The sequence below is a fragment of the Temnothorax americanus genome, unplaced genomic scaffold, assembly GCF_048541705.1.
Source record: "Temnothorax americanus isolate GAGA-0224 unplaced genomic scaffold, ASM4854170v1 Scaffold1, whole genome shotgun sequence".
NCBI classification, from domain to species: domain Eukaryota; kingdom Metazoa; phylum Arthropoda; class Insecta; order Hymenoptera; family Formicidae; genus Temnothorax; species Temnothorax americanus.
In genome coordinates, this window is record NW_027509230.1 from 1,970,941 (window position 1) to 1,993,803 (window position 22,863).

The 22,863-nt window shown below is 37.2% G+C and overlaps 1 protein-coding gene and 2 non-coding genes across 4 annotated transcripts in view; 2 read left to right on the top strand and 1 right to left on the bottom strand.

Moving 5' to 3' along the window:
- Positions 1-22,799, top strand: part of LOC143896172 (uncharacterized) — a 31,136-nt gene extending 8,337 nt beyond the window's left edge. The window contains exons 2-9 of one of the 2 annotated variants that reach the window (XM_077403813.1): positions 11,051-12,154; positions 16,401-16,644; positions 18,542-18,989; positions 19,580-19,707; positions 20,840-20,959; positions 21,483-21,500; positions 22,024-22,171; positions 22,559-22,799. In XM_077403813.1, the coding sequence (XP_077259939.1) occupies positions 11,057-12,154; positions 16,401-16,644; positions 18,542-18,989; positions 19,580-19,707; positions 20,840-20,959; positions 21,483-21,500; positions 22,024-22,171; positions 22,559-22,655 (2,301 nt within the window). In that variant the 5' untranslated portion in view covers positions 11,051-11,056 and the 3' untranslated portion in view covers positions 22,656-22,799. The remainder of the gene's footprint in view (positions 1-11,050; positions 12,155-16,400; positions 16,645-18,541; positions 18,990-19,579; positions 19,708-20,839; positions 20,960-21,482; positions 21,501-22,023; positions 22,172-22,558) is intronic. The other variant, XM_077403818.1, reaches the window with a different exon arrangement.
- Trnaa-ugc (transfer RNA alanine (anticodon UGC)) lies at positions 2,051-2,122 on the bottom strand. Its single transcript has one exon. It is a non-coding gene; the product is annotated as a tRNA-Ala (tRNA).
- LOC143898586 (U1 spliceosomal RNA) lies at positions 13,169-13,330 on the top strand. Its single transcript, XR_013257259.1, has one exon. It is a non-coding gene; the product is annotated as a U1 spliceosomal RNA (small nuclear RNA).
- Positions 22,800-22,863: the final 64 nt, after the last annotated feature.

Consider the following 22,863-nt stretch of genomic DNA (forward strand, 5'->3'; position numbering starts at 1 on the left):
GCTTAATCCCTCGGTAATCATCGAAAGTTTATATTTATCAGTGATGTATCCCGAACCTGTTTTTTTTTAGCGTCGCTCGTTTTTCAAAGTTCTCTAAAAAAAAACGCAGTGCGATTTTAATCTTGGAATATGCTTTACATCAAGTTTAAGTTTCCCGATTCAGGTTTAATCGTGACCGTTTCCCATTTAAAAATTAAAACACGAATTAAAGGTTCGTTACGTCGGGAGCTATTTATGAACTTTCGAAGCTCGCGAGTTCTCGAACTTCCGTGACGCTGGACAGAAGTTCGTCTCCCCTTGTTTTTATGGGAGGAGCTTGAGTAAACGTCCATTAAGCCACCCCGCGGCTTAAGAATGAGAAGATCGGATTTTAAAGAGGACTCGCGTTATTCCCCGTTGGCCCGGTTCGGGCGCACACACAAGCCCACGTTCTCCCGTCTCTAGCCGTTCGATTCTGCGCTGCGATATTTTTTTTTTTGCCAATTTTTTTTCTCGGGGACGCGAGTTATAAATTTTATGATTTATTCGTCCCGCTCCCACTCGCGGGGCGAGTGGGCCAGCAGAAATATATACGTAGAGACGGGCAGCAGCATGGGCACCGGCCATTATATAGCCAACCGTGTATGAATTACGGCTGTGTGCATGCCAGTGACGTGCAGTCATCGGCCCAACGGCCGATGCCGATAGCCCTTTGGCTTGGACCCTATACTTAGCGGATAATCGACGCGATATACTGCGCTTATTAGCGGGTATAATAAGCCGCATGCCGAACCCACAGGGCCTTCGAGATTCGTTCCGCGGTGTTCCGTTAAGTAGCCTGCCCTTTCCCTCCTGCGCCCTACCCTCTTCCGTCCCACGCCTCCTTTCCTATCCGTCTCTGTTCTTCTTTGGAAGCGAAACGCGGAATACTTCGAGGGAGTCCCGAAAGAAGCGCGTGCACAATGACAGTGCTTGGTCAGTGATGTTACGGCGTTGACATTGTAACGACGAAACTCACGAAAAAAGTACACACGGAGAAAGAAGATTTGCTGGTGTATATAGTGAAACTGCATGGTTGCTACTGCGTGTCTGATGTAAAAGAAATCAAATTTCTCTATTATAAACTATTTGCTATAGATATCACAAACTTATTTCATCGAATAATCTTGATGCTATAAGTAAACTTGTTCATAAAACGGAGCTGGCTGCTAAATAGAGCCTATCCTTAACTTTAACTGATACATTTCGCTGTTACGAAGAAACAATATTATTATAACGTAATACTTTGCAGACTCGGTAAAATTGTTATTGACAAATAATTCAGCATTCCTAAGAAATTTTTTAGTTGTCCGCATAGTAATTAACAACGTTTGCTACGACAGCGTAAAACATGCAATGCTCAGCGAATACTTATTTCTCTGTGTATGTGTGCGTATCGCTTTTCAGAAAATATTTTCTAATCTGAATTTATGATAACAGAACGAATATGTTTGCATTTGTATAACGAAATTGTGTGTTGGAGATTCCTCGAGAAATTTATACGAAAAGAGTTGTCACGAATGGAATCTGTTCCGAGTTCCGAGTATACGTAATGTATAATATATAATGTACTACAATTATTTTTTTTGCCAACAAATTACGAATGACGATCATTAGACATTAGAAAGAACAACAAATTTTTATATTATAAATAATATAGACGATTTTAAGACTATAAAATTTTATTTGAATTAAATTTCGTAGATATACAAATAGATAAGAGAAATTTTAAAATTTTTTTATTTAATTCCAAAGATCTTTATGCATTTAAAATACGGAAATATTCTATCAGGAAGTATATGTCAGAGTTGATCACGGAGATAAAATAAAATAGAATATAAAAAGTTGTTGGGAACAATAATATGTCTCTCTCATCAAATTTTTGCTAATTGATCGACAAATTTGGTGATGAGATAATTGTATAAAGGGGGTTCATATATTTGTGAAATTTACTGTAATTATATAATTAGCGATTATATGTATACGTGTAGCTATATTTATTGTCTATTGATGATCAGTGAAAGAAAAAAAATGGAGATGCCGGGGATCGAACCCGGGGCCTTTCACATGCAAAGCGAACGCTCTACCACTGAGCTACATCCCCTGATGACAGGTGATCGTTCCGATTGCAACTATTCTTATTGCCTTTGTTAAAGCAGAAAACGTGGAGTAAAAAAAATTTAATTACGCACACAGTTTTATAAAAATTAACCCAATATCTTGGTTTTTTGTGTAAAAAATCCACTTAAAATATATATATTTTAATTTTTTAAATCAAGATTTTGATTATTTAATCTTTTTTTTTTTTTTTAATTATTTTGATTAAATAATAACTTGATTAAATAATATATTATTTAATCAAGGTACTGATGAAATTAGTGAGTTAGTAGCAGCATTATTTTGAGAGCATTATTAGTGTCCCTGATGAGAGAGAGCTTATTAATTTAATCATTACATCTTGATCTCAAGGATACTAAAATATACGTGAATTTTGTACCAAGAATTAACCAGTTAACTTTTATGAATCCACGTACGCAGTGGATAAAAAAAAGTATTTGCACACCCAGTTTTGTTACAATAACTTTATTCGAAAGAATAATACATAAGTACGAACTGTGTCGATAAGTAACTTATCTATTACATATACTGTATGTAATAAATTACTTATGGACACAATTCGTACTTATATGTATTATTCCTTCGACTAAAGTTATTGTAACAGAAATGGATGTGCAAATACTTTTTTGATCCACGTATGTAATCTACTTATTTTAATATCTTCAGGGTATACTGATTAAATTAGTAAGCTAGCAGCAGTATTATTTTGAGAGCATTATCATTTTCGCGAGAGTAATGCCAGTCTACATTCTATAGATTATGCCGATACATTGCTATTGTCTTCTAGAAGATGGTTTTACACCGGCAAGATCGACTCGGTAACTATTCGCTGCCCCGGCAACTGCCTCTTCTCGATCAGTAAAAAGCAGGCTCGCGATTATAGAGAGCGTAAAGGGCCGCGGAGAATCAAAGAGACTCGGTGGGCATTCGTGGTTGCGCCAGGGCGGACCGGAGCGCTCTCGCATAATGTACCATTGTTATTTTGTTAATGTCGAGCGAGGCCGAGCGTCGCTCCGTATCGTTCCTGAAGAATCTCGCAATAATGCGCGTCGCACTGCAGTAATTCCGGCGAGAGGGATGCAAGGACGCGAGACGCGACTCGCGCTCTTTACGCTTTCGTTCGCGGGGCGATCGAGCCAAGTTCCGCTCGTCCCGGCGCGGCGCGGCGCGGCGCGGCGGACGAGTGCGCGCCTATCCACGGGGCACGTTCAACAGTGTACCCTTTCTTTCCTCATACTATTCTTATTGCGGAGCCATAACTAGACTATGATAAACACTGCCCATACCATAATACGTGTCATGCCACGTAAATGGCAAGTTATATATATGTGCATAACGAAATGTGTATAACGAAAATATTGCGGATATCGAAAATTGAAAGTTCACGACAAGTGATGCGAGATTTGCTTCGGCGTTTTCTTCGTTTTTTTTTTTTTTTAAAGAAAAGACAGACTGCTTTGTTTGAAATAGTGTAAATTCGTTTTGTATGTAGGATAAAAGTTAAGAAGATTTTATGCACAAAGATTATTTTTTGATATTTTTATATATTTGTTGCAATTTTTGTATGTGAGGACTTTTATTGTTGCATTTTGTGTTTCGAGAAGTTTGCATTGTTTCAAGCACAGATTTTGCAATTTATGTTTCCTAAGAAGAAATACTAACAATAAGAAAATTTATGCTATTTGTGCAGGTTTTCAATTTTTGGTTCCGCAACATTTTTAAGGAAATATCGATTTCTCTCAATTTGTCGATGTGCAATTCCATCAATTGGGTAAATTAATGGGAATTGGAAATTAGAAACGTTTCAGAGACTATAATGAGAGAGATAAAGATCAAGAGTGTTTTATGATAGCGAACAGTTATGCAAAAATGTTGATTGGGAGAATGATAATGCTTTCAACGCTACTATCTATTGTTAATTTAATCACTATCTTGATTGAACACAAGCGTAAGATTACTGTATCAAATTTTTGTTAATTGCCATGTTGTTGCCTATATTTGTCGAGTTATACGAGCTTATTGTTAGACTTTTGATGAATTTGATAACACAACATTTGGCCCGCTTTGGCAAATAATGTCTAATGATTGTACACACACATGCTCATCGTCGAGCTTTGCCTGTATATATCTGGTATTGGCAAATATAAGTTTATTAGGAGGGTAACGTGACGTATTGCCGAGGCGTTGCGTCCTGCGCGTGTGTATGTACATACGTATACGTACACCGCGAGGCCAAAGAGCTTACGATTAATTATCTTTTCGGCCCTCGATGCAACTTATAATGACGATCGGTGCGTAACGCCGGTGCGCTAGTCACGGGGTGAAAACGCGCAGCAACATATGGTATGACACGTGCGACCAAACAACCAGGCTTACATACAAGGGCGCCGGTAAAATTTTTCACAGAAATTAGCTAAATGCTAAAACGTTTTTCTTATTTCGGAGAAATCCAACTGTGATTGAGCCTAGAATATATATTAGACGTAATTCTTAAATACTATAAATATTTATCGTGCAAAATGGATGCGTGCGTTTAACATTATAACACTTTTTTTTTTTTAATTTTAAAGCGCTGTATGGCGATTTTGTTATAGAAATTTAATGTTAATAAAATTAGAGACTTACGAGAAGGAATCGATAAAACATTGGAGATAATTTTTGTCCCCATTTTTCATGCATTTTTTATATAAAATAAATATATCTAGGGCTAATCCGTTAATTGAGTACGTGCGTAAGTAATACTTGTTCTTCTTATTCTTAGATTATCTTGTACACTCGACGCCCATGTTTATACGTGCACGCATACGATTACCACAATCATTTTAAGGGTTATTCAGTTCCAAGTCCCACGACCTCGCAAAACGACCCTCAACTAACAATAAGTCGCTCCTACGCGAAACTTTTTAACACTCGAACGTGGCGCGGCACGTGTATTCGTTGCAACGAGTAGTTTCTAATTGATCGCTGACCGATCCAATTACGCCGAACGTTGAACCGGAAGTAATTGCCGACCGCGAGGAATTGCGAGAAATTTGGAGCTGAAATTGGACGGGTTTGTTATGCAAATTTTTCGCAGTTTTTTTTAATACAAAGTTCGGATCTTGGTTATCTTTGATATAGTGTAACGAACCAAAAAGAAACAATTCTTTCAAGTGCTAAATATCGGGCAAATATTTCAAGAGCAAATTTTAAAATTATTAGTTTTAATGAATTAATTTAGAAGTTTATAAAAATAAAAATTTACTTATATTTTTATGAAGACGCGTGATTTTTTAATAAATTTTTTTAAATCTCTGCGATAATACTTCTCACGTTCGGAGTTGATTGTGAATTGATTAATGATCTAAGAATAAGCTTCGTTTAAGTATTTTAATAACACCTCGTAGAAATGATGTAATTCTTTATTTTATATCTCAATTGACTCTCTCAGCCATTCGCATTGCTTGAAATAAGTATACCTATTATTTTGTCAATGCTTTATTTTCGTTGGATGTTCTCAGACACGAGAACGATCTTGCTGAACGGTCTGTAGAAATTGAAATTGACACTACGACGATCGTCCGTGTGATCGTTGATCCGGAAAAAAAGCGGTCGATGGGAAAACGGCGCGGCGCGGCGGCTTCTCGTCGGGCGCGTTGGCAGAAGCATTTCTTCGCCAGTCGTTTAACTCGTTCCGCGCGATAAATTGGACACCACTTGACGTAAGGAGAGACGGCATCCCTATAAGCGTACATGAGAAGTAATTAACCATTAGTATACGAGCGACCGATCGGCGCCTGCGGACCTTCTGCGATGCAGTAGCCGCCATAGGCCTTGGCGCTGTGTGCTACCCGTTTATTGATAATATCACTCATTACGGCCTGTAAATTATAACGTACGTCCCTCATTACTTCAATGGGGTTTCATAGATGGCCCATCTACTTGAATTCGACTTTATCGAACGCTCTTTCTAGCGTCCATTATCGATGCATACCGTGTCTTATTGTTGAACATGTTGATTATACAGGATATGGTCCGCGTCATTGTTTTGTAGCGTTATTTTGTTTTAAACTCTCTTTTGTTTCTTTCTCTCTTTCCAGCTAGGCTGCCAGGGAATACGCTTTTCAAACCAGACATCAAAGAAGGTGGTATAAGCAAAACTATTTTCGTGCCAAGGCTAATCGAATTAGTATCCTTCCCTTAATTGATATATATATATATATATATATATATATTTTAAAGCTTCGAAAAATCTCGAATCTTAAGCAAAGTAGTTTGCACATTTTTCTTCAGAGAAGTACGAAAAATAATTATCGGCATTCGTAGCAGCAACGCGTTTTTCATACGGCGCGGGATGTACCTGGTGGCTTCCGGAGTTGCGATCGGACAAAAAGAGAACGAGAAAAGCGACCCTGCTTCCGTTTCGTCCTTCATGCATGCGCTGCGAATAACAATGGAGCCACAGTGTAAACGTACAGTATTTATTCGTATCCCTCTCGAGCGAACGGGCGAGCTGCCCTGATGACAGCGATTATTCTTAATATCCCGTAATTATCCGTTTGTTGACGCACAATGTGGCTTAAAGTAACATCATCGCGTCGTAAACATATACGTTGCGATATAGTGAAAGTGGCATACATTCCTCTCTGTGGATATAGGGTGCTCTAGAATTGTCTCGCATCTTTCCATACACCGTGTCTGTAACTTACAAGGAAGATTTAGCAACTTGAGGATTCCTACAGAAATTTTATAACATTTTTGCAAAAACAGATCTAAAGAAAATTTTGTAGAAAAACAAATAAAGTACGTACATATATATAAATCTAACCACGTAGCAATTTTCTATTTCAACTGGTAAATGGTTCTGAAAGTAAAACCATCCTTTCAAGGAAAATTTGACTTTGAGTATTTCTGTTAAATCTCTCAGAGAGAGAAACTATAAAAGATATTGAAAAAATATTAAATATGAAATTTGATTGTTTTTAATGGCCTACGATACGATAAAAAACTTCTAAAAGATTTCGTTTTTTATATTTCTAGAAATTTTCGGATTGCTGAACTTTCCTTGTTAGATTTCAATCTTTGATCGTCGAATTAAATTCCGAATTCTTTAATTCAGCAGAATTGTAATTACAGTCTGATTATCATACTAATGTTAAAACTTAAGGATTTGAAACAGGTAGTGATCTTTTTTAAATGTCGAGAATATATATATATATATATATATATATATATATATAACACACTTTTGGAAATGATAAATAAATTAAAAAAGGGTCGAGAATGTAAAGGAACTTAAGAAAAATGATAATATTTTTTCGGGTAGTTAAACGTTAGTTTATGATCACTGCTAATCACGATTGTGATATGACTTATACGGTGTACACACGATATCTTCCTGTGCAGAAAAAAAAATATTTGTTAGTTTGGAGAGGAAGGGGAAACGTTTATTTGTGGCTTAAAAAAGTATACCTGGCAAGCTGGAGAGATATATGCAATCGTATATATATAATGATCTTAATGATAGTTCATTGAATGTCTATCGCAGGAAATGCAAGTGGAAAAGGAGGGGTTCCGTCTTTCGGACATTTCTTATTTACGTTGAGTAAAACGCGAGGATCGCAGACCGACGTCGTTCTACATCGATTCTGTAAAAGCAATGAGAAATGAGACACGCAATGCGTCACGTATCTCACAATTTTTCACAGATCAGGATCTGTGAAACAGGAATTTGTATACTTCATGTTATAGATAACATTATTGCATGTGTACGTGTATGTTTATAGATATCTGTGATATATATGGTATATGTGTTTCTCTACTTGTACTTAACGATATGGATTGTAATGATTATTTCTATAAGATTGTACGTGATTGCCATTTCTTAAAAATTATACGCGATAAAATTCATATTATTGATAATTATATATTATAATTATTTTATTATTTGACGAATTTTTTATTATTTGATACTAAAATAAGAAGGATGCTTTTAACGCTTTGTTACACCGGTTGAGAACTGTATAGAAATTCATTTATATATAAGAAAGGAAAAATTCTATAACAAAACACTATATCAGTTTTTGAACCGTCAGCTTTTCTTTTGTGACGTTAAACATAGTTAAAATAAATAAATTAAATAAACGGAGAGGAATGCGAAGGTGTGCGTCTAAGGAGACGGTTTCACATAGAAAAGAGAATGAGAAAGAATTAAAAATAACCACTGTATCACGTTGGCGCGTTGAGGAACGCCGACGGTGCTTTGATGTGACCGGTCGAAATATGCGATGTGTAAGCAAGACTTGCTCGCAGACTTTAAAATTAGTCTACGTGCTTTGTCTACGCTATGCGTGCTTGCCGTCTGCGTAGGTTTGCATTTATCTCGCGTACTATAAACCGCATAGAAAACGAATAAATCGTTTCCCTATTTTGTCGCGTGTAAAAAAGAAAGTACGTGTACAGGAAAAGCATTGGATGCCTGACGGAGGCATTTAAATGGAATATGCAAGAAAAATGTTTGCGGAAATGCAAGAGAATAAGAAAAGTGATAAGCATTATCTGTATATAGTTTATCTTCGTTGATTTGGATCAAAATATAATTTTTCAATTGAAGGAATTTTTATAAAAGATCTGAAAGTTTTGTATCTTTCAAAGTAATTAATTATCGTGTTTCGCATGAAATCTCGATATTTTTTACAGTTTTTTAGAGAAAAGTTACAATCGGTCAAGGACGTCTTTTAAATGTTTTGTATTCTGAAGGGAATCAAATGCGTTTTCATGGGAATTGTCCGCAGTTGTATTGAACATTCGCGCGAGAGCGTAAAAATCGTGAATAATGTATGGCCATATTCGCGTGTGTCCTCCGCTTATTAAAATTTTCACCGCGTCGCCCGACGATATGACGTCCACCGTCCACCTCGCGAAAAGTACGTGAGTATCGCGGTACCGCGCGCGGATAAAAGTCCGCGCGTCGGTCGCGTCGTCGCGTCGCGTCGCGTTTCCTAGATGCGTCATCGCGAACGCAAGATCGCGCGCGGCTGAATCAGCGCGGAATTAATCGGATCGCCGCGATTGGTTCCTGGTGCGACGGCCGATCGGGATTAATCTAACGGGAATGTCGGGAATTTCTGGCGCAACTGAATAATCTCGATACCGCGTGCGCGCGGCGACGCGCTAATTGTATTTATTAGTGAATGGGTCCCTTTTTTTGTGCCGCGTCGACCTCGCGAACGCATCCTTCGCAACCGAGCGCTCGCTGTCGCGTTGTCGAATCGCGAACGCATGGAACGCTTCAGCGTTAATAAGAACGATTGAGAGTGAAATTTTAATGAAAAATAGTCGCACGCGCGAAAATGAAAGGTAATTTTCATGTCTCGATGCTAAATTGACTAATGAAACTGAATAAATATCTTTTTATTTCATTGCGTGTACATATAAAAAAAAGATATACGTATTAAATTAGCTGATGAGTAGATATTTCAAATAAAACTATTATTTATATTATAAGCGACATATATGTGGAATTATGAACAGATTTCTATTCTGAATTCCGACACGAATTATAAATTATATCTTAAAGTGAGCTTTGAAGACAGCAATAATTTAATTCCCACGATATTGTGTAATAATTGAGTTTAAAATAACACGTCAGTTTTATTATTTTTGACTTTTGAAAAATCTTATCCTTAAGATTTTATTTATTGGACTGAAAATTATATTTATCGGGGATGGAAATAAATGGTGACGAAGGCCACGAAGGGCAAAGGGAATATATAGTTTGCTCGGTTATCTCCGATCCGCGATCGAATAGGGAAGTATCTATGACACGTGCGAGATTGCGGAAATCTAAGCGTATCACTGTAAGTATCGCGGATGAATTAAGAAGAAAAGGACGGTCCCACAGGCACGATCTCAATGACGTCACGAGTCCGGCAGGGATCAATCGGAGAGTCAAGTCGTGATAATTGCGACAATCGCGAAGATGCTTCCCAACGAGACACTCAATTCATCCTCCCCCCTTACGCAACTTCGTCTCCCTTTCTATTTTTTCCTCTTGATGCTTTCTTTCGTTGTTTGTTTTATGAGTTACACGTGTCCCGTGGATATTATTACAATCATAATTCAAATAAGAAATACATAAAAGACTTAACAGGAACTTGTTCTTAAGATAGAGCAAATAATCATAAATAAAGTAGGTAGACACAAATCTTTTTTTGTGCGATAGATAAAAAGTATCGAATTTTATTTTAACTCACTGCAGGAGACTCACTTCTTATGAATTTCAATGCGATAATAATATACAAGGTATCCCATTTTTAATACCCCAGACAAATATCTTGAAAAATATGGAAGATGTGGAAATACGTTTTAGACAAAGACATGCAGTTGCATATTGAAAATTGCATACTTTTTTGCAAAGCAACAATGTATTTTTTTACACCAATTGATTCATCTTATTATTCTGTACATAAAAGTGTTAAGGTACGGTTATCAAAAAACGAATAGTTTACGAGATATTTTATATTTAATGTCAAAATGTACCAAAATAAAATATGAAATATCTCGTAAACTATTAATTTTTTGATAACTTTACCTTAATACTTTTATATGTAGAATAATTAGAAGAATCATATTATGTAAAAAAATTATATAATTCTATTTAAAAAAATAGCAATAACTTTTTTTTATGTGACTCGAAAAAAATTGATTTTTTCGAAAATTGATTTCACCATTATTTGTCCCGCTTTATAGGTATTCTACAATTTTTGTCTAAAACGTTTTTCCATATCTTCTATATTTTTCGAGATATTTTCCTGATGGTATTATGTTTACGCGAACGTGAGAAGTGGGAATATTTCGAATGTCGTTTTAATATTATCGCAGCGTTTAACATTTCAAGAATTAAGGTTTTCATAATTGCGTTTTTTTTTCTTAGTTTTCGATGGAGAACCAGGGTTACGAGGAGGACCAGTCGCGCGCAGCAGAAGAACGGTCCACACTCGAGTCTCGCCGCCGCGATCAGCATCAGCTTCGCGCGGACACGATCGACGTGATCGATGATCCCATTGTCGCAAGGACTACTACACATCCCGAGGGTCACGTGTACGAAGACATCGCGATCGGCGCGGAGACCGACACTTGCGAGCTCGGTGAATCGCGAGCTTTTCGGGCAAACGAAGATTCCGAGCGGACGTCTTCCCCCGACGAGTCTCAATACCCTCGCGAGGCTGAAGATCGTGAACCGATCGATCTCGTTAGGCAAGCTTGGATCAATGAGCTGCCGCCTCTCGCAATTGACAGGTCCTCCCAACAGAGCTCGACGTTATCCTCTTCAGCTAGGATTAGCACGAGTCACGATAGCGCGACCAATTCGTCGCAGGTGGTATCCAGGACGAGTGAAAATGATCCTGAGAGAGCCTTCGGAAAATATTGCGATCTCCCTCCCCTCCCCGGGAGCGTTCCACAGAACGTGTCACCTCGGGCAAACGACGATTCGTCGCGAGACATCTCGGTGACGCAGTCTGATCGCCGACCGAATCGCAGACGCAGGAAGAAGGACTGCAAGCATTGCAGGAGCAAATTAGCCGACGCAGGCTCCTGCGAGAGGTTAGATGAGCTGGTCGATAGCAAGGGCGCGATCCTAAAGGAGAACGGGGCCAATCACCGGGAGCCTGTCCGGCTCCCAGACTCGTCCACTCTCCTATTCCGGGATTCGCTTCTCAGGTCACAAAACGTAAAGATCTATCCGATTGTGAGATCGAGCCTCCAGGATATCGGCGCCAAGAGAAATTCTTCGGCCGCGTTTCGCGCGTCCGAATATGGGGTGCATACGCCGGAGAACCCGGCCCGGTTTTTGCTGAACATTGAAAACGATAGGATGTTGGGCAAGGTGATGGAGGGTGCCCAGAGCAAGATACTGGGAGTATCGGGGGGAAACGGGACTGATATGAGGATTAACTCGATATACTCACAGGACCGCTGGTACGGCAAGGAGCCGCAGATATTCTATACCGACGTCAAAGATCAGAATCCTTTTCAGGTGAGCAGATGTTATGACTTTTCTCTCGAACCCAGACAGCACACAATATCCTATGGATGTTCATATTATGTCCAGAATGCCTATGGACGTTATATTAACATTTATAGGATATTGGTGCTATCGGGGAAGTTTCTTCAAACAATTCTTGCAATTAAAGGCGAGAAAAGTATGTTAATTAATTTAAATTAAGTCATATTCATATACAGAATGAGATTGTATTATATTATTATTTAAAAATTTGTTTCGAAATATTTATCATATATTTGCATGTAATTTAAAGAAACTTGTATTCAAAATATAAATACTCATTAAGGAGTATTTATTTTTATTTTTGGTTCTTAAATTTCGATATTTTGATAGAAGGGCGAGAGAAGTAACATTTTTTTTTTTTCAATTTGCAAAGACAAAAGTACGAAGTTACTTTTTGAATTTTAACGAATTTAATTTTACGACAAACATTTAAACAATATTATGAAAGATAACATTCAAAAAAAGTTTTACGAGTAAAAATTAGAAGTGTTATTATGATACGGAGGATAGCAATGGATTTTTATATTTCAAATTAACTAATCGATAAGTTGAAAGGGGAGAACGATGATACCTACAAAGAGTAAAGAAATCCATTATATTTTTTCTATGTCAAATATCAATTGTTTGTCATAGAGAGTGATAGCAGAAATTTCACATTTCAAATCGATTAATCGATAAGTTTATACGGAGGAGATTGAAACTAAAAAAGTCCATTATAATTTTTCTATGTCAATTATTTAACAAGATAATGCCCGTTGTTAGATGTATAACGTGATATAATGACACGAGCGATGCATTTAGAGTTGTCGGTAGGAATGGAGCGGGGAGTCGGGGAGAGAGTCGCTGTCTCCGACTAGTTTCGATTTAACGACTAGCTGGTTTAGTTGAGCGTGTGGCCACTACGCGGCGCGTTTATCTACGAATTTCTCGTATTTAAAATTCACCACGTGAACCAATATTAAGGGGTCGTACGGTACGGAAAGCATACTTACCTGGCGCAGAGGCTACCGTGATCATGAAGGCGGTTCCTCCAGGGCGAGGCTCTTCCATTGCACTACGGTCGAGCTGACCCTTGCGAATACCCCTAAAGTGGGTATCTCGGGCGTATAATTTTTGGTAGTCGGGACTGCGTTCGCGCTGTCCCGGAAAAATTCAATACAAACAAAATGCTCTTCTTTTACAGCTTACGGTGTCTTGAACACTAACAATAAGGGTGATAACTCAACTCACCACGTGTGCGTGATTGAAACTTTTATATTAAAAATATACGTATATTAATAAATAAATAAAATGTATTTTTAAGATAAACTAAAAAGAAATTTTATTAATTAATTTTAACTTAAACTTTCATGCTCGCATTGATTTCACGTTATAATATGTAAAAAATTAATTATAAACTAATTCCAATTAAGAGATCTTTTTAAAATATTATATACTGTATGCGTACAAATTTTACATTTAGAAAAAAAATTTTCTTTTTTTCAAGTTACTGTATACAGAATTAGTTGACGTTTTAAAAGTTTTTTTTTAAAGACGGGATTACATCGTTATGTGCGCACCCTTCAATTTCGCGAGTTTCGTTATTGTTTCGCAGTCTTATCCACCCACTGCGCGAAAATTAACACTCGGAGACGCACGTACTTGCAAACGCGAAGCACGACGCCGTCAACGTATTACATCACCGCTGCACACGTGCACGCCGCGCGTGCCGGAGTATATACGCATGAGCAGGCGTAGAGGAGAAAAAGAGAAGCCCGGCTTTTAGAGCTTCGTGACAGGAACGGTCGATCGGCATCTTTGACATTCCGTGGTGGAGCGTACAATGGTGACCGCTCTCGCGTCTCTCCATCGCGCGCCGTTAAATGTGATCGTTTTCAGTTAGTGGCGATCGAGAGTCGAACAACCCTAAATGCAGGTAAAAGCATTTACATTTCCGAATATGCTCGCGTAGAAAAATTATATTGAATTGAAGAAACGCGTTACTATATATAAATCTCGTAATTTTGTGCGAATAATTATGTCGTATAATATGTATATAAAATGTAGAAAAATGCTATATATGATTTTTCTATATATTTATTAATATATTTATAAACAAAAAATAACTAATATTTATATATAATACAAAAATATATTGTATATATATATATATATATATTTATAGAAAATATTTTATATAAATATATATTAACTATATAAATATACTGCAGTGTCTCACGAGAAACATCAAATCGTACGATTGTTGCGAATTTTTTTTTAAATTTGTATAAACCAAGCTTCCTCTATGAGGAAGCAATATCTGTTGCTAGATATTGAAGAATTCATAGATATTTGTTTGTTTATATATTGTATTGATATTAAAAGGCCGTTTTTTGTCTGTTGAGTGTCTTCTTCGAATCAGTTAGCAGATAATTGTTGTGCAGTATACGTTTGACCAATTTCGTTAGTCTATTTCTATTTTTACGTCTGTATATTTCTATAAATGTTAATAATAATAATAATAATAATAATAATGTGTTGATATTACGTGATTTTTCTGTGTTCGTAATGCAAGGTTTTCTGTGTATGAGGTAAAATATCTCAATATAATACTTTTATTATAAGCATTAATACACAATTACGCACATATCTCTCATGTATATTTTGTAATTTGTCTAAATAATATATTATCAGAGTTTGATATCTCGTATTTTAGTGGATACTTGTCAGACATTTTAAGAGTATATTTTATCGCGTTTGAAAAACTCTTTTTTTTTATCCGAAAGAATAAATATAATATATAATATATGGAAGATTACTTAAGAGCGGCTAAACATAAAATCGCAGATGTGACTTTATTTCGAACTCTTTCAATTGTGTTATGCTTTCTATAGATAATTCGAAACTACTGTCCGAACACTCCGGACACTCGATAGCTAAGAAATCATATGGCCCAGAGAAGCGCATCACACCTTAAGCTATCATTGCCATCATAAATAATACGCGAAATAGAGTTTCCGCGATATACGAAATCTCGACAAAATTATAAAGGTATTATGTAACGTTTTCAACACACATTTTCTATTTATTCTGTATATTTATCATCCCGTATTTATATTCCTTACTCAAATATTCTCGTTTATATAGACAAGCAATTTGCATTGTATTGTTTTGACATTACGTAATCAGAGCTATATAGCAGATAACAGCTGCAAAATATTTTTGCACAAAACACTTTTTTTAGATAATAATGATCGTGGCGTAAATGTTATGTAGTTAAGAAATATAAGAAATCTGTGTCGCGGCATATTTGGGCAGGCTTAGCCAGGAATATCCACCGGATATCCGGCGGACATATTTTGATTGAAAATTCTGGTGGACGTGAGGGTCAAATATAGATCGCGAACGGGTGATTAGAGTGGGCGGTAAATAAAGTATCAAAACACGGTAAGCGGCAAGAAATTGTACTGAGCGCGCGTTTTGGTACCGCGAGGTCATATTCGCGGCTCGCCGGAGGTGGCTCGTCCGCGATTTCCCGGCCCGCGCGAGAGAGTCACGAGACACGATGAGAGTTGACAGCCTCCGGGGGAAGAAGAAAACGGCCGCCGTCTGGCGCTGCACCGACGTAAAGAAACAAAACGGAGCGGAAGTGGAAGATGTCTATCTATAGCCCGACGTGATCGCGACGAGACGACGAGCTCGTCGTCGTCGTCAACGAGCGACGCGTCAACAAAAATTACGAAAGCGCATTACAGGCCAGCGTTTCTTAAATTAGTAGTCGTCCTTAGATAGCCGTCCTTGCCGCTTTCGAGCATCTTGGTTTTTTTCGATTTATCGATAAGTCCGGCAAACGCGGCGGAGAATCGTAGAAGCGAAGGTCGAACGCAGGGAAAGCGACTTGGACGCATAATTAAGACGCCAACTGCGATTACTGACGAAACTCGAAGAAGCAGTAGATCTGTTTTAGGATCGATCACGCGCGCTTTCGCAATATATTGAAAACGTTTGTCTTTTTAATTTCTAAACTATAAAACATTTATATTTTATGACGTCGTGTGTACTTTTCGTTCAATCCTTTATCCCTTCCTTGAATCGACGAATTATCTTTTCTCTCGTTTTTTCTTCACTTATCTATGCCCTATAGGATCACGTTTCTATAGAATTAGATATGTCCTGCTCGTAAATTCGCAGCCTATTTTAGGACCCGGCTTGCTGTACGTTTCCGTTTTCGTTTCAGAGGGCCTATTCCTTACCGGCGCGGACGCACACCCCGACCTCGCAGAATCGCGTTAATTTACGTCGAAGCGTCAGAAACGAGCCGCCACCGCATCCGGCGCGTCTGGACAAGCACCGTCGCGGTTGGACGTTACACCTGGCTCGTCCCCTGAAGGCGTCCGGATGCTCGAGCCCGCTCCTACCCCTGCTGATCGTCCTGCTGATCCTGCTGGGGGTCGCAGGGGTCGCGTTGTACATCGTCTTCGGTAAGTAAACCTTTATTTAATTCGTTTTACTCTTAATGCTGTTAATTATTTTATTTGCTTGTTTATTAAATGGGGAATTTAAATGTTTTCGAACGTTATTTCACTACGATTGTATATATTTTTTTGCGAATGTTAAATATTTTACGATCTGGATTTCGTTGAATGTGAAGAACGTAACGAAGATCTGTTGTTCGTTTCTACATAATTTTTCGTGAATTATATTCTTCTAATTTTATAATATCCACTATTATTTAGTTTAAGAGCATTAAAAATAGGAATACCGCGAGACTTTTAAAATAGCTTTCTTTGCAAGATGCTTATTCCTTATTACTCATTGCTGTTGATTTATTTAAAACTCTTTCAAGCGAAATAGAAGGCACGTTGGAATCGCGCGCGCGTTATGTTTGATTGCTCGTGAGGTAATAGCAGTAGCTCGATAAAACGTTATAGAAATAGTTCGCTAGACAGATGTAACGTTTGTCAGAATGAAATATTATTTAGCCCGAGGTTATCGTTCGATCACAACCGTTTATTGATTTATCATAGAGGCTCAATTCATCTTGCGCTCATGCTGACTGCACATTGACTCGCTTCCGTATCGCCGAAGTGTATATACAAAGTACTTCAGATCTTCAATTCTGCAACATCTTCTCAGAGAAGCGTTCTCAGAGATTTTTTACTTTCATACAGCAAAAATTCATTGAAATTCCATTATCTCTTGGAATTTTCTAGCTTTTAACTATGCTTTGCGATATTATAAAAAACAGTTTTTTTTTTATATCGTGCCTGTTATTATTAATACATACAGTTCGTCAACGTTAAAATAATATGAATAACATAGAGCTTTTTGACAGCTTACGACGATATAGAGCTTAATGATATATTTGCAAGTCTTCATCGTTCGAACTTTGCTGTGCAAGGGCTTGCGTGCCGGGACCCCGTATATTAAGTAGCCGGGAATAAACGATACACTCGCCATCGCCGGCGCCGTCGCCTTATCGTTCGGGCAATTAAAAGTATCTGCAACCCGCCAGCTGACGGCCGAGGTTTAATTCGACGCAAAGCGTGGCAATTGCTCCAACGAGATGAATTTAACCGCCGGGTCAACAGAACGTTTCCTCCGACCGTGTTTGCGCGCGCGGTCGATCGTGCTGAAGCGCGGTTGCGAGTAGTAACGCGCGATGAAAAGTGGCAAGACGTTCGGCATGTCTGGAATCCCGAGGCTCGAGAGAAAGTTCCTCGAAAGGCCGTCCCTTCAACCCCTTCAAGGCGCAACATGGAGGGAACAGAAGCCTCTATTTTCTGTTTCCATCCTCCAACGCTCCATTTTTTCAAGTTTATTTGCGAGAAATCGAGAAGATTCTAGCTTATACTTACGAATTTGTTTTTTTATTTCTTTCTTTTGTGTAATAATAAATTGGCACTTTAAATCGATTCTCGTGCAATATAAAAAAAAAAAAAAACAAGAATTGAAAAGTTAAAAGAAGAATGAAAAATTGGAGAACATGATTTTACTTTTCTCGTATTTCTCTTGTACAGCAAAAATCCGAAAATACTTTTTCAATCAAGATTTTATTAAGCTGTTTCTCAAAAAAAAAATTTTTTTAAACAAAATAAAACAATTAATCAATTAATTGGAAAGAAAACGATATAATTTATAATGTATACTTCGTGAGATTTTTGAGGGCTCTTCTCACGTTTCAGTATGATCTTTTTCTTTTGAAAACGATCCTGTTAGTTTAAAAAAGAATATGGCACATTTCTTGACGTCTCAAGCGTGGTTCGATACCTAACATTTATTCCGCACTTCCGTCGTCGCGGACACGCGGTAACGAGCGATCTTTCACCCGCGATGACTGATCGTGTCACGTCCTCTTCTTTTTTTTTTCTTTTTCAGAACCCGAGAAGCTCCAGATCATTCAGCAATACCTGAAGTCGTCGACGAGCAGGTTGACGGGGCAGAACGTTACTTCCGGTGAACCGTTCACGCCCGTGATCCCGAACGATGAGTCAAATCTAACGATCGCGATGGCGAACATGACGACGTTAACGCCGATGAAGGCAGAGGAGTTCGCCACGGGCGCCCCTTTAAACAGCGATCCATCATTTCCGGGAAGCACTTCGCCGTCAAGCGAAGGCGCGGAAACGGAAGCTGCGAGTCAGAACGTTATTAATGCGACGAGATATTGCGACGATTGCCTGCAGGGCGAGGTGTGCGTTGCCCTTGTCGAAGAAGACGTGCCGATATGCAGGAGCCCCCTCGATCGCGACGATCCCACCGGGTGTGCTGGTTTCTGCGTTGTCAGTAAGCAGAAATGCCACCGTCTCGATGTGGACGCTCTCAGGTTCGTCGCGCGCTTATTTTTGATTGTGATAGCGTCGGGATAATTTATCCTATTGTTGATGGATAGCAGTGTCAGCTAAATTCTTTCTAAGCGACGACCACCTTGACAGTAGCTCTCACAGTTAACAGTCATATACAGTTCTTTCATTTATATTAATAATATTTAATACTATAATATTATATTAATATTATATTGATAATTTAATTACTGTGATTATTGTATAATTATTTTTATTTTATAATTATTATTAGCTCTTCTCCATTAGATTAATAATTTAATCACTATAATCATTACATAATTATTATATACCTTGATGCTCTTCTCTAAATCTTGTAAAATGCAAGACGCAAGGCATACGTTATTTACAATATTTACATTATTGATACATTTTATGTCGAGTTATATGAATATAATTTTAGATGTATACGTGTTCGTGCATAGAATATATTTGCATAGAAATCATATGATAAATCGTCAATTATCGGGGTCCTCTTAGAGGCATAGAGATTCGATTAATATTCACTTAATTCGTTCAGTTCAATTTAGAATCAATTTGTTATCTATTTCAGTCTATTTTTGTTTTGTTAAAGGTGCGTGAAGATCGAACACCCTTGTTTAGACGCCGAATGGACTTGCTCCAACACGTTATGCATCCCCTTAGAGAAGCGTTGCGATGGGCATATGAATTGCTATGACCATTCGGACGAGTACGATTGCGGTAGGTGTAAATGGGATTAATAAATACAGCAAAAACGCATTTATCTTTTTCTGGGACGCGAGATCTCTTTGAACGATTTTACTTGGCTTTCTTACAAACAATAGGAGTCCTAAAACAAATCCTGGCTTTTCGCTTTTTTTTCTTTCTTTTTTTAAATGAAGAATATGAAGATAATTAATTTTACGGCGAGAATTCTCATCGAAAAGTGTTTTGATTATTAATGGCAGCTAGTAATGATAATCGTGATAATTACAAAAAAGAGCAGAGTTACATGCTTAAAGTATTATATTAATTACACGCAAAAATATTGGAAAAGTATATTACAATTAATGATTGATCAATGTCATAAAATTAGATTTATGACTATGTGAACGTTGCTCGTTGATCTTGAATTATTGTAAGCCGGTCGCGTCGATCCACGTGCGACTTGCGTCTCTTGTTAAAATATACCGCATTGCCCTAGTTCGTAGTGACCTATAACTTTCTGTTATCGGCTTTTCTTCTTTGCTTATTTGCGAGGCTTCGGTTTGCCAGTTTTTTGTATCGCCCCAATCATATTTTTCGCGTTAAAGCCGATGAAGCGCACTCTCGAATTAAAATCATTCGATATCGATTGATGGGCTTAATAAAAAGTGGTGCAAATTACGAATGCCATATGGCCGAACTAAGATATGACACAAACCGTGATGAAATATAGATATACAAAATTATTTTTTTCTAAGATAAAAAGAGATTTATTGAGGCTCGATTTATTCTTAGATCAGCATGCAGAATTACTTAATTTGGAAACGAAAATATTATATGCACAAACTGTTTATGAAAAAAGAAAATGTTCGGCGAGATGATAATATTGTAAGATTATTGTGAGAAAAAATTAGCTTGTATACTGGCGCTAGTTTTTATTGTCATTCAATATTCGTTTGTGCATGATTTTAATCGAGACGAATTATACTATTGCGATAAATTATATTTACAATATATTTACAAAAGAGAGCCCAATCTACTCCCTTGATTTTATATCGAGAACGGCTTGCGATATTTAATGTGGGTATCGAGGTATGCAAATACAAAGTACGCGAAGCAAGTGGAGAATGTGATGCTATCGGGTAGTACTATACACGTTCTTTTTCAGTCTGCGATCTGGAGACGCATTTTCAGTGCGGTAACGAGACTTCCTGCCTTCCGTTGGGGAGGAGATGCGACGGAAAGATAGATTGCTGGGACGCAACCGACGAGATTAATTGCACGTTAGGTGAGCATTCCGGCGTTTTATCGTGATAACGATAATCTGCAGTGATGTCGAAATGTTCGACAAACGAAAATGTTACCTTACATGTTGTAATATGGTGAAGGAGTAATGATTTTTCGTAGATCATTTGAGTACAAATCTGAAGTAAAAAAAAAAAAGAATCCACCAAGTCACATTGTTAGATATTGTATGGTGCCCTATCAAGTATTTCTTGTCGCACTTACTGTTTAAGTTTTGTTGCAAAATAATGGTAAATGCCGCGGTAAAAACATTATTAATTCTGTCTAAAGTATTATTTGCAATAAAGACATTTATGGTTGTTCTTGATCACTTTTCAAACGGTCTTCGGTCATATTTTATCTTTATCTCCAAGACATTTAACTATCCTCGCGAGATACGGGCAAAAAAAAGACATCTGTAGAACAAACTTGTATAAAATTATAAGCAAAAAAGTTATTCGCAGTCCTCCTTTTACATCGCTTGACGAATATCCTTTTCATCTTTTTTTTTCTTTTTTCCTTCGTAGGTCGTAATCTTGGTCGGTGTGAGTACACATTTTATATTTGAGATGCATGTTCTTTTTTTTACACGAAAGTCTGCACGCTGAATCCTTAACAATATGCACGAGTTTTAATTATTAATAGTTTAGAACGCGTGGTGTAAAATTGTTTACACCGCGTCTCGTATAATGTAGCATTAGACACTTTGACATATCCAGAGATTAATCCATTTTTATTTGAAGAATGTGATCATGTTCATTGCATTATGCTATATAGATCTCAAACTCGAATATTCCAGAAAAAAAGATAATTTGCAGATAAAAATAGTTAAGTTTGCTGTGTAAATATGAGCGGAATAATCAGGCATATTTTATGATTTATTTATTAAATATTTAAGAAATGCAGAGTTAATTTCCTGAAAAAGTAACTTAATTCAAAAAAATTTGATGTAGGAGAATCAGAATAAAAAATCTTTTATCTCAAATTATCAAATTCATATTTGAGGCAGGTCGGAAAACTGCTGTCGGAAAAACCTATCCTGAATAATAGCTTTTATTTTCGATTTAGCTTGCCCCTTGGACAGCGAATATACCTGTAGTAATGGGGAATGCATATTGAAAGTTCGCTTTTGCGACGGACTAGCAGACTGCAGCGATGGATCAGATGAGCCTCACGGATGCAAAGGGCGATGCAATAAACACGAATTTACATGCCAGTAAGTCAATATTTTAAAATGTCTCTGTGCTATAATTAAAAAGAAAACGATATCCTTTTATGAATAGGTTTTCTCTTTCTGCGATATTGAATTGTCAATCTTCGAAATTCCTTATATCTTTTAAACTTTTGCACATTCTTTTCTAACTTAATACTAATGGCCTTTTAATTTCTTTCGGTGAGATAAACTGTAACGATATCAGTGTGTCGAACAACTTTAACATATTTTGATTCTTATCGAAAGGACTTGAATTTTTAAAGTCAGCATGTCATATTTTGGAAAAAAAGAATGCTTTCACACAAAAAAAATAGAAAATAATTTGCAAGATTTAAATTTAAATATTATATATCGATGTTTAATACATGTAAAATTTGTTTTATTGTACAGAAACGGTAGATGTATTACGAAAGGAATGAAGTGTAATGGGATTGACGATTGCGGAGATGGTTCGGATGAGAGACACTGCAAAGACCGGTTTACTTAGTATTTACACATGAAGGAAGACATTGCCAATCAGAGAAAGATTAAATGCAGTATTTTATACAAATAAATGTATGTAATGTATATAGTATGTTGTATAGAGACAGAAATATGACAATATATATATTGAATCACTTTTAGATTTAGATTTAGAAATGTTACTTTATTACCCCATATATTGCATCACTTTATTTAGTGAATCTAATGCTATA